Here is a 12,907-nt window from a genome sequence, read left to right as displayed (position 1 = left end):
TTTAAGTATACTTTATAGTGTCGACTATACATTGTTTTTGCCTATACTTCCAGTATATCTTCTCTACCAGAATCTTCAGTTCCATAATTGACTTGTCTCTGAGACTGGAGTGGTACTGTGACCTGAAGTACCTGAACACTAACAAGGATATATAGAAGATAATATTTATTTTGCTTTCCTTATTACAGCAATACAAATTTTCAAAAATTTTTGGTAGAGAATACATATGTTCTCATTTGTCTGACAATAAATCTGCAACACCAAAATGGTATATGGACCAACTATGAGTCCAGCATCTGTTCTTTTATAAAAAATTCATTTTATTTTTATTTGTAGATGGACATGATACCTTTTTGTTCTTTTTTTAATTTATTTTTATGTGGTGCTGAGGATTGAACCCAGGGCCTCACACATTCGAGGCAAGCACTCTATCACTGAGCTACAACTCCAGCTGTAGCATCTATTCTTAACCAACCTATTGTCAGTAACAATAGAAATATGGAAATTAAAATGTAAATCTTAACCTGATTTTCTTCTAAATCTGATCCATAACAGACTCTGTAAAAAAAAACACAGGCTTGGGCTGTGGTTGCAGCTCAGTGGTAGGGTGCTCACCTTGCATGTGTGAGACACTGTGTTTGATCCTTAGCACCACATAAAAATTAAAAAAAGTATTGTGTTCATCTAAAACTAAAAAAAAATAATAAAAAAAACCCACAGGCTTTTTTTTTTCTTTTTTGAGACATGTCTATGTACTATCCTATATTCCATAGTGGAAGGTTTGAGAGGGAAAACTTAAAAAGACATGAATGAAATCTGACAGTTCATTTAGGCCATCATCCATGTCATTTACACAAATCCTTGATGAGTTTGTCTAATAAATAGAAAAAAGTTAATAGTTAAATTTGAGTAACTTCTCTGTATTTTTAGAAAACACGTACCTTAATGAAACTATTTTCCTATGGTCCACTATAAGCCATATATTCATTTTGTACAACAGAGTTCTTCTACTAATAAATTATCCTTGCAAAACTATTTTCCTAGATATGCCATAGAAGACAGACAATCATACAACCATTCTACTGAGCCTTTACTACTGTCAGAGAACCTGATGTACTAGAGTTTTAAAATGTTCGTAGAGGTTCTTTATGGTCCCTCAAAGGATCTGTCCATGGAAGTTCTCTTTCAGTTTGGGGCCTAAATGTTCTAAAAGCAATATGAAAATTCCCTTTTGACCAAAAAAATGCAGGGGCAATGACCTAGACCTGAGGGGGTGGTTCTTGTAATATGGCCAATCACAAAATTGATATAGTAATACCATTACTTCCACTTAAAAGACATTTCTTACAGAATATCCTTTTTAACTGAGTTTAAATAATAAATTCATTCCTGTGTCATTTTTGTACAAACATGTGAGTACTTATGATAAAATCATGCAAATCATAAAGTTTTATTTTATGATACCAAACAAATTAAGCAAAAAGACTGTCTTTCAATCACTTTATAAGCACATGACAGTTATTAGTAATTATGTGTATTATATAATGTCAGTAGTATAATATATATGTACATATAGTTTAATATAAAATGCTGAGAATGAATTCAAATATAAGCTTTAAATATCTTCCACTTACTAGGTCTGATTTGATTGTTTTAACACCTGTCAAGTGAGTAAAGTAGCATTAGTATGGAGTATGCAAAAACATATTACAACTTTCTATAACAATTATATAAACATTATTTACAGAGTGAAAAAAAAGCAAATCCTTCTGCTAAGGGCATACAAATAATTAAAGTACTCCATTCATAAATCTGGCACCTAAGGGAAAGCCATTCCGGTAGTTAATTTTATGACTTGCAAAAATGATATTTATTATCATTTTGTGTTTCGTTAACTTCAATAAGTTAAAATATGAATATGCTATCTGGTCACTAAACTGGAAAAGTAAAAATAAATACCATTCATATTTTTTTCATGCTAAGGAGAGAATGAAGTAGAAACAATAATGCCCTATGGAGAACTTTCAAAGCAGAAACCAAATTTGTGCTTAGTCACATGTACCATATTTAGGAAAGATCCTGCATGATTATCTCCTGAAGTTCTTGGATTTTTACCTAGCCTGTCACCAAATGTATAATCCACAATCTTGACTCCTTGCCTTCTCATTCCTCAGCTAAACTTTAAAAAGTCAAAGAGGAATATAATGACTAAAATGTCTTGACTCAGGCCCAGTAGGTACACTTCACAGCCCTGACATCCCTTGAACCCTTGCCTCCCTTGGGAAGTTGGCTCTTTCCCAAAATTCATGCCTCTAATAGCTACAGGTCCACTGGGACCATAAAACTGATCACAGTCAATAGTAAGGCTCCGTGAGAATGGTGGCTCCTGAGTTGGGCAATGTACAATTCTGGGCCTTGGTCCTGCCCCCATACACTAGTACTGTTTGGAAACTGGCCTCACAGAAGTTGATTTTACATTGATGAATCCTCATAATATTCAGCTTTTTCCCCTTTAGGAGGAAAAGAAATTTTAAGAAATTTCATCAAATTTCCTAAGAAAAAATATGGTGAATTAGATATACAAAATAAAAACACTCATTATAGTCACAGTATGGATGCATCAAAAATTAAGAAGTTCATCCTCATCTCCTACCCTCAACCTCTATACACCAAGGGAAATGTGGTTTGTATTTCAATGAAACAGCGCTGGAGATGCAGGTAGCAGGGAAGCATGGCACCTGCTGCTGTCAGCCCCTCACTGGTATTTTGATCTAACCTCTCCTTCACCCTCCAAATTCAGTCAGTTTCCTAATCCTGTTCACTCCAACTATAATTATCTTAATTTTTCACTCTTAAAATAACTGTCTTTTAAAATGCTCTCACCATTGCTTGGGAAGTATTTCAATCTAGCTTTAGCATCCTGAGTTCAAATTTTACTCTGTTACCTAAAGACATGTAAACTTGAGTTATTTTAGTTTTCTAAGTTTTAGCTGACTTAATTTGAAAACAAACATAACCACAACCACAGTACCTATCTCACTGGGTACATATTGTGAATATTTGATGATATGAGAAGAAAAGTTAGCACAATACATAAAACTTAGTAAAATTTCAATCAACCTATGCTAAAATCCATTTGGACTAGGTTCTTCTAATTGAAACACACATACATGTACACCCTCTCAGTTGGTATTTGCATTAGAAATGCAAACTTTCAGATATAAGCAAAATATCCAATAGTGGAAAATAGTTAAATAAATTATGAAACATCCATAGTATGGTGTGTCATTTAGCCATTAATAATAATGAAAATCAATCCTTTCTTAACACAGATATGACCACAAGATATTGATTTTAAAAAGGCGGATTGCTAAAGAGCATATAATTGGCTAACAGAGCTTGTTTTCCACCTATCTTCTGATATGCACAAACTGCTTAGCCCCATAAATCTCAGACATATAAACACAGTCTCACAGCATGAAATACGAAATATTTCCTTGGCACTATCATTTCATCTCCTGCACTTCTTTTATTACGAACATCCACATTCTTCTCCTTTGCCTTCTGCCATGTGTTAGGTTTATCTTCTACACCTAACACTCCAGTGCAACTGTTTCAATTGAAAAAACTTAAGGCATCTCTTCAGTATTTACCCTATTAAAGATTTATCTTCAGCTACCTTGACATTATTAATATTTCTTCCCCTAACAAAATCAAATTCTGTGGTGTCCTATTCCTTTTTGTCTTCTCTTTTTCTCTTTGCATTTTAAGTGACAACTTGCCCCCATATGCTCCTTAACCCTCTCTTTGCTCTACATCAGTTCCATGGGTTTTCAATCCATTCCTTGATTTTAATTGCCATTTATTTCAACACCAGTGATTAGTATTTCCAAGCCCTATTTTCAGCCCTAGCTTCAACACTGCTTCAGAGGATCAGACCCAGGATTACAACTGCTCACCTCATATCAACTTGGCTATTTAAGAAAATATCCCTTTAAATTTCTCTCAGGCAAAAGGATCAGGATAGCTAGCTACCAATCTAGAGAACCTGTAACCATCATTAATCCTTCCATTTCCTAGTCTGTCCCCTCTACTTAATGACCTTGTGCCAATGATCCTATCTCAGTTTCATAATACCGCCCCATTCACAGAACTCTACCTTAGAGAAGATCTTCACTTTCTTTCTTGAAATGTTGTAACAATTTCCTAAATGGTCTCTTTATATCAGGCTCTCATAACTCAAAAGACTTCCTAGACACTGTATTTTGATAATTCCAGAAATAAACCGAATCCTTCCTGTCACTTCCCACATAAAAGCCGTCTCCATTGGCTCATCACTAGTTAGAGAATCAAGTCCTCACCTCCTGGGTTGGCTCCCTCGGCCTGTCACACATGGTTCACGTAATTTCTCCACCTTCATGTCTTATGTGCTTCCTGAACATGTGAAACAGCCATCATATCAAACACACTAACAGTCCCCCAACAAGATCTATTTCTTGCTCCCTTGCCTTTGTGTTTGATACTCCCTTTGATTAGAATATTCTTCTATTTTTTTTTCACCTAAGAAACTCCTATTCATCCATCAACAACTTTGAGATGTCATTTTTAACATTTCATGGCCAATTCTAGAGTCTTTGCTCTTTCGAAGCCCTATCATACTTGACCAGTTTAACATTCTTCACTCCTGGTTCCTGTTTCCTCAAATGAATGCAAGGTAGTTAAAGATGGCAGCCACATACAATGAATATTGTGTTCTTACTAAGTATCTGAAATTTTGGAAGGAGGGTAAGTGACATAAACTGTGAGGGCAGAAACCATACCTCCACCTTATTGAGAACACAGCTTTTATAAAGTATTTGCAAGAGAAGAAAGGGTACGAAGGAGAAAAGAAATGAAGAATTTATCCCAAGATGCCAGGAATCAATCAGACTCTACCATAGACCCTCTTGAAACAAGATGTAGAAATCATCTTAACCTTGCAGAACCTTGAGATATCGTTGAAGATGTCATAGACATGGAATCTACAGGCTTAAGGATTTCCCTGATAATTAGGCAAGGCAACTAATTACATAACCTAAAGGATGCTCTTCCTGATAATACTACCTCCCAACCCCATCTTTCCCACAATACTTTTGCTTAAGAGAATAAAATAGTATACAATTCCATACAGACTATGTAGTTCTTCTACTCCATTACCATTAATATTAAAAACCAAATGATACAAAAAGTACTAGTCTCTATGGAAATTTCAAGATCATTGCTTGAATTTCTTGTCAGCATATCTATGAAACCACTTACATTTTAAAGTCAACAGCTTTGAACATACCCCACATGTGTATTTGGGTGTGATTTCTTTTTTCTTCTTCAGCTGTACACCACCTACCACCACCACCCCATCCTCTTTCCTTTTTTCTTTACTCTGAAGTCAAACCAAAACCATCTATTTTTTTTAATGAGGTCTTCAAATATATAGAATGGGCATTAATGTCCTTTTAAGTTATGTGTGTTCCAAACTAAACTTCCCCAGGTTCTTTGTTATTCTTCATGTAACATGATTTCTAGTTCACTTGCTAGACTGGTTATTTTCTTCCAAATGACATCCAGAGGTCTAGACTTCTCTTAAAATGTAGTGTCTGAACAGAGTGTAGCCACTCAGTGTGGAGAAGAGCAAGCAGCCTCCTATTAGATCCTCTCTCTCAAAGAAGCTTAATATTGAATGGGCACTTGAGAGAGAGCCAATCTATATTTTTATGCTGAGTTATATTTGATTCAAATCTTAAGTTCTATATTAGTTTTTAATTTTTGCAATTCCTAAGTCACTCTCCCATAGGATTTTGGAATCTTGATTTCCAGAATAAAATTAGAAGATAATGATCATCTAGGGCCATTCTTTGAACCGTTTTTTTTTTTTTTCCATTGATTCATTCTTAAGCACTGATTGCTTAAGGGTATAAACAGAAGTAATCCTGAATAACATCACAATCCAACAATATATGTCAGGGCTCACACAAAACTTATAATGGAGATTCTGAACAAAGTATGTACAGGAAAGAAGGATATAAAAATTTTAAAATCTGGGGCTGGGGATGTGGCTCAAGTGGTAACGCACTTTCCTGGCATGCACAGGGCGCTGGGTTCGATCCTCAGCACCACATAAAAATAAAATAAATATGTTGTGTCCACTGAAAACTATTAAATAAATAAATAAATATTTTTTAAAAATTCTCTCTTTAAAAAATAAAATAAAATCTGGAAAGAAATATAATCCTTTCTGTACCCTTAACACTAATCCTGGGTTACTGCCAAAGTAACTTGAAACTGTATGTACACAATGGAATAGCATCTCTTAAAGTGGGTTTGAAGAAATATCAGTTCTGAGATATTAACATGTATTAATGGAAAAAATGAGAAATACAGAATAAATGAAGTCAGAATTCTCAAGTCCTCATATTTCCAAATGTGAATTTTAATTTCCCAGATCTTAACAACATTAAAATTATCTCAGAAGATTATCGAAAATGATAAATTCCTGGTCCTGATCCTATATCTCTGATTCAGTAGACCCAGGTTGAGGCCCATGAACACACCCTTTCAGCAAGGGTCCAGTGATTCTGAAACTACCAGCAAAAGAACTGCTCTGGAAAACTCCTGGGATTGAACCATGAATTACCTTACTTTTCCAGGGAGAACTAGGAGGAGGCTTGTAGTATACATACTTTAGGGAATAATGTGCTAGATTCAATACTACTTTTGAATCTCTAGAAAATGAAAGCACCATTGAGGTAATTTTTTAACTCCAGATAGACAGGAATTTGGAATTTACTTTTATTTTGCCACAAAGTTTATCTAAGAAAAATGTAATCTTTTTAAAAATATAGCAACTTGCCTAAATATCCCAAACATGTCTGCTTCTCAAGTTCCAGGTAAAAATATCTTTCACAATTAAAAGAAAATTTGGTCATGGCAACATTTATCCTGGAAGCAGGAATAATGTAGAATAATTGCCCATGTATGAACGCAAAAGTATTGAATAGATGGCTTAGTGTTAAGAAAAAATTTTTCAATAAGTGAGATGTTGAGTTGGGAATGAGTCTCTTGTAGGGTTAAATAACTATAGCTTCATCCTAGTAACCTTCACATTTATTTGTTAGGAAATTCACTGGGGAAAAAATCAATTATTACTAGTCTTCTTTACTTAAAAATAGATTTCAAAAAATGTCACCCTGAGAAATTTTCTAATTTGGAGAGACAAACATTAATATTAGAAGCACGTAACAAATATAAACTCAAGCAAAGAACTAAAGTTTGGCAACACATAAAAATGTCACAGTACTTTTACAACAAAAGTTTGCTCTTCGAAAACAATATATAGCTCCAAAGACACACACATATATCCACTTACAAACACAACATATGCACAATCACTCTGGGAACAGCCAGTTAACTATACATTGCACATTGACTAAATAGAGCAACCCATCTAAATGATTACAGCACAAGTAATACTTGCCCTCCCTTTCTCATTAATATTCTCTCAATGGATGACTTTCTAAAAAGGAGAAAAAAAATTCATAAGAATTTCAGAGTTCCAAGATAAAATAACAACAAACACATATTTGAAATTTCAAAAATTTACCAAAATATAAAAGTCAATCTATGATTATTATTATTTTTTTTTTTGGTAAAATATAAGCAAGCTTCTTTTTCTTTTACAGGTACCTGCAAAATGTGACTTCCCAAATGTGCTTCAAATACTTCAATGGCTAGTGCGCTGGGGCTTCTCCTTCGTTGTGCACCTATAACTTAAAAAAAAAAAAAAGAAAGAAAGGAAAAAAAGAAAAGGAAAAAAAAGAAAGAAAAGGAAGAAAAATAATTAAGTTGGAGCTCTGATTTCATGCCTGCAGCTTAATTTCTCTCCAATTGCATCACCATCTAGTTACAATATCAATGACATCTGAAAGAAACACTACCTACTATTAACTTTGGTTCTGAGTTGTTTGGACTTATGAATAGCTTAGGTTGAATAGCAACATCTAGAGACAAAACATAAAAATAAAAATAAATAATTTTCTTTTGTATTGTTTTTCTGACACTGGTGTAAAAACATATGAATGTTCATATTCCTTTAAAATAAAGGTATTAATATTTTTTAAACACCTTTTGACTGCCCCTCCATACATAAACATTTTGCGTCCTCTGGGCTAGAAATACCAAATAGGGCATTCCTTGTAATTTTCTAATGAAATGACTTCATCACAATTTGATACGAAAAAAATATCAGATAAGAGATTATCATGAATGACATTTTGAACTAGGACTAAGATGGTTGAAATTCATATTTACCAAATGTTTACGTGTAACTGTTCTACAGGGTTGACAAGCAGTTTATCTGGACCCCTGACTAGCAGTTCCCAAATACTACTGTTCTAATATTAGCTTGGGGTAGGCCCTCTTCAAGACATAGCCCACAAACTTTGCACGAAGGCACCTGCCACTTCAGGAGGCCCCACAGTCTTAAACAAAAGTGGGCCTAAAGAATTCTATTTGTGGAATTCATAATTACAGGTCCTCCTTTTCCAATTTCTTTTTTAACATGGATTGATAATGTGCTTTTAAACCTCTTTTACTAGATAGGTTTTTTCTTTCTTTATTTATTTTTATTTTTATTTTTTTTTTTTTAGAGGGGAGGTTGTTTGTTTACTTTTGTGGCTGTTTATTGTTCTTAAGCATCATAAAAATCTAAAACTCTGCTCTTAGTTATAAAAGGAAATGTTCAGATCTAAATGTCCAACAAGTGAATTCTTTGTGTCCTGCTTCTCTTGAAAATTTTATCATAAACCTCTGCTTCTTTGAGCCTAGATACCACTAATTGAAAATAGAAATCAAAATCCCCTGCTTTCTTATGGTTAAAAACACTTTCAGCTAGTTAACAAGAAAATTCCAGCAAAATGCTGCTGGGAGAATCCTGTTTCATTTCAGTTACTAAGTCAGTCGGTCGTATCCATAGCTTAATAGGGATTATGCTATAAATGCACTTACGATTATTGTGCTGTGCAAAAGTAGGGAGTTTACCCCTGCAATTGAAAGTCAGTGTTTGCAATGTCTGAAAAGCACTTTGAAAATAGCATGAGTGTTAAGTATCATTATTACTGGCAAAAGAAAAATAAAAGGGATATTTTTTTCAATGGGAAAATTTATAAAATATAATTGAAGAGTGATAATTATTTAAAAAAAAAATTCCAGCTGGAAGGGATCTGGGAGATTTCTACTCTAACATCCTCATTAGCTTCAGGAGCAAAACATACAACTAATAATTTTAAAACAGAAAAAAATTCAGTTTTTCATCCTGAAATTAATCTTTATTGTAAGTATGGACATAGGACTTAAAAATTTTTAATATTCAGATATATTTAAGACAGCACTACCGTGTGTGTGTGTGTGTGTGTGTGTGTGTATGCGTTTCTGATTAATTTTCTATTCTAACATGCACATTACTCCCTTCAAAACTCCTTTGGCATTTTTGATAATGCAGCTGTCTTGCTGAATACTGTTTTCAGTTTCTAGAGTGTTAATTGCACATTATGGTAGCTTGGTGTGAATGATCCCACATGAATAAAATCTGCAGCCTTTTTTTTTTTTTTAAGATTATGGGGGTGGGTGGCTTTGGGGAGGGAGAAGAGGGGAGTTGAAAAATTTCTAAAGTGTCCACTTTCTTTCAGAGGCAGTAATTAGGATTCAGAAAGATCCTTATTAATAGTTCATAATTTGGGGGGCACTTCAAGGCTTTCAATTACGAAGTTCAAAATAAACCATTGCACCTCATTAAAAAAGAATAGACTAACTTTACAGAACATGAACTGTTCTATGAAGAACTGGATTAAGAGAGGGCCAAGAAAGCAAGGGCCACTAACATACAGGGGACCCTAAAACCTCAGGAAATATAAAGAAGCATTATTTGTTAGAAGGCCCATGAGGAAAGCTCCAGTAATAACAGATAGCAACTAAAATGCTTTCTAGAAGCCCGGAAACAGTTGTCTTGAATAACAGGCAGGGGTTGTTCAAGCCTGGCTATCTTTGGCCTTTCTTTTCCTGCCTTTCCTCTGTTAGGCTGTTTAGGCTGCTCTCTAAATAAATGTCTTCATCAGGTCGTAGGTCTATAAGTCCTACCTGCACAGTTATTCTTTGTTCTTCAAATCCTCCAGAAACCTGAGAGTGCACCCTCATACATGCTAGCACAATATACAAGTATCTTGTAAGTAGTTTCATGCTATTCTATTCAATGGCATTTTTATGGCACTGGAACTTCTCTTGATTTATATGTTTTGCACTTATGCAGGTGATGTGGGTCTGTAATGACACTTCCTAATTTTACAACCAACATAAATATGTTAAACAGGGGCCCATTATGCCCCTGTGAGAAGTCCTGCTTTAACTCTAGCATTATTGGTAACTGAATAGATGTTAAATACAGACTTCTTATCTTGCACTTATTCTATCACACTTGGCATTTTGAGAATTGAGACACTGATAATACAGGAATACTGTGAACATAGTTATTTTGGTTTTTTTGTTAATCTCATTGTGTTTATAGAGTATCATTAATGCTCAAAGAAGGACTAAAGAGCATTTCCTCAATGAGGTCCATCATCTTCAGAAAAATAACATGGATTATGAATTGCTCTCAGATTTCTCTATTTTAGAAGTTGACATTTTCTAAACCCCCACTCCCTTCTTCCCCCCTATAACATCATCACCATTATTATTATTATCATCATCATCATTATTTTGGTACTGTGGATGTCGAACCCAGGGGCTCTTTTTCACTGAATTACATTGACCAGTTCATTTTATATTTTATTTTGGGACAAGGTCCTACTAAGTTGCTGAGGCTGGCCTTGAACTTGTGATCCTTCTGCTTCAGCCTCATGAATCACTGATATTACAGGCATCCACCACCATGCCAGGCTCAAGTTATACTCATTATTGCTGAACAGTAAGAGTTTCATCTGACATATTTCATTTGTTTCTTCAACTAAAAGCTAATCTTTTGAAATTTAAAGAACACTAAACCAAACAAAGTGCACATCTACACATACATGCGTGCGTGTGTGCACACACACATGCACATTGATAAATAAATGGAACGAGTGATCCCTTATCTATGAAGATTATGTCACTAACTCCAGACAGTGAGGCATGAGAGCTGTATACTTTGAAGATCTTATAGAGATTGTCACAAGAAAAAAAATAAAACCATAATAATATAACTTAAAAATCTTTTTAAGATTTTCTGAGTGCCAATCTGATGTTAAAAAATCTCTTAGCTACTTACCGTAAAGTAACTAGTGTTATAAAACCCAATAAATAGTCCAACAGAAAAAGCCATTTAAAACAAAAGTAGGTACACTTTGTTACTGTCATTAACAAGCACCACAATCCTACTTTCTCATGTTTTAGAAGAGTTGAAAACAAAACAGCCGAGATTTTAAGAGACTTTAAATGGAAGAAATATATAGGGAGAAGTATTATTTTTTTAATTTTAAAAAATCAGCTAAGCAAATCCTGACCTGACCATCTCTTTCAGAAACCCCCAAATGATCTGATGAAATTATAGGACCATGCATGTGGTCTTATTCTCATTAAAAAGTAGAAGACACGTAAGGAAACCATACTCTAAAACATATGTCTGAAAAAATTAGTTTTACCCCCACCTAACAATGTCAATTGTAAATTAGTAAATTGTAAATTGTAAATTACCCCCCCCCCCAAAAAAAAAGTCCCAATCTGGATTCTTCGGCATAATCTCACACGGTGGTCTTTGTGAATTAATTCTATGCAATAAAAGACAATCCTCTTTCAGAAATCTACCACACACGCCCAGTCATATTCCTGGCCAGGGCTCCTCACCTCCAGGGATGCACACCCCTGAGGAAGGCTGAGGATTAGCACTCCGTGGGAGTTTGACCTATTCAACCAAAAGGTCAACTTGCCATAGAAGAACCCATTACAAAACAGAAACAGGACAGCTCAGTGGACACACATAATGAAAAGGGGGAAAGTCATGGCCCTCCTTGCCTTGTGCCTTGCCTTGCCCTTTTCCTTTGTAGCCCTCCCCACATCATCCCTGGCCAGCACAGTTGAGGGCACAGGCGGGGAACTACAGCTAGGCTTGCTACAGAAGGAATCCCCTGAAAGAGGTATTCCAAAGTGAAGATACTGCGGCACGGGTGCCATAGCTTGTTTTACTAGGAAAAAGTCATCATCAGCAGGTAGGGAAGATTGTGTTAGAGGTGCCTTCTCACCCCCTCTCCCAAAGCTGTGGGGAACAATATAGAATCCTAGGAGATTGCAGCCTGTAAGTTCTACAGGTAGTATCAGTATCTTGAGAATGGAATCATTCAGCCACTAAAAAGGCAAGATTCATGCCAGGTCACCTCTCCTGGCTGCCTTCTGACTTTCATCCAAGGAGCAAGCAAGGATCTTTTCCCACACTGAAGAAGGGAGGCCCAAAATACGTGCTTAATGGAATCCGCAGACATCACTCCCTGGGCTTCAGCATTTGGGCTGAGCAAAGTCAGGGTCTGCTAAAGAATGGAGTACAGAATGCTTAATGAGTCTTTCCCTGGCTACCAAGGAAAAGAAAAGGGATTTCCCTTGAAGAATCTCAATTAGCCTTCCTCACTGTGAGGCAAGGAAGCCAGGGAGGGTTTTCACCAGAGCTATGGAAGTTTATGATGTGTGTGTATGTGTGTGTGTGTGTGCGCACACACACACACACACACACACACACATTTCCCTATCAAAATGAAAACTGCTATGTTTGCATGTAACCTGGAATTATATCTTCATAATCAGTCTGGACCGCAGAGTTCTGCCTACAGTTATAAATTGCATCTGCTAACGGGAA

General features: G+C 35.4%; 1 protein-coding gene across 4 annotated transcripts in view; it reads right to left on the bottom strand.

Moving 5' to 3' along the window:
- Window positions 1–12,907, bottom strand: part of Npas3 (neuronal PAS domain protein 3) — an 830,624-nt gene that overhangs the window by 418,294 nt on the left and 399,423 nt on the right. For 2 of the 4 annotated variants that reach the window (XM_034636760.2, XM_034636764.2), the window contains one exon: window positions 7,720–7,802. In XM_034636760.2, the coding sequence (XP_034492651.1) occupies window positions 7,720–7,802 (83 nt within the window). The remainder of the gene's footprint in view (window positions 1–7,719; window positions 7,803–12,907) is intronic. The other 2 variants (XM_027929571.3, XM_034636763.2) reach the window with 1 other exon arrangement.

The sequence above is a fragment of the Marmota flaviventris genome, chromosome 2 (assembly GCF_047511675.1).
Source record: "Marmota flaviventris isolate mMarFla1 chromosome 2, mMarFla1.hap1, whole genome shotgun sequence".
Classification (NCBI taxonomy): Eukaryota; Metazoa; Chordata; class Mammalia; order Rodentia; family Sciuridae; genus Marmota; species Marmota flaviventris.
This window is presented reverse-complemented; position numbering and strand designations above follow the sequence as displayed.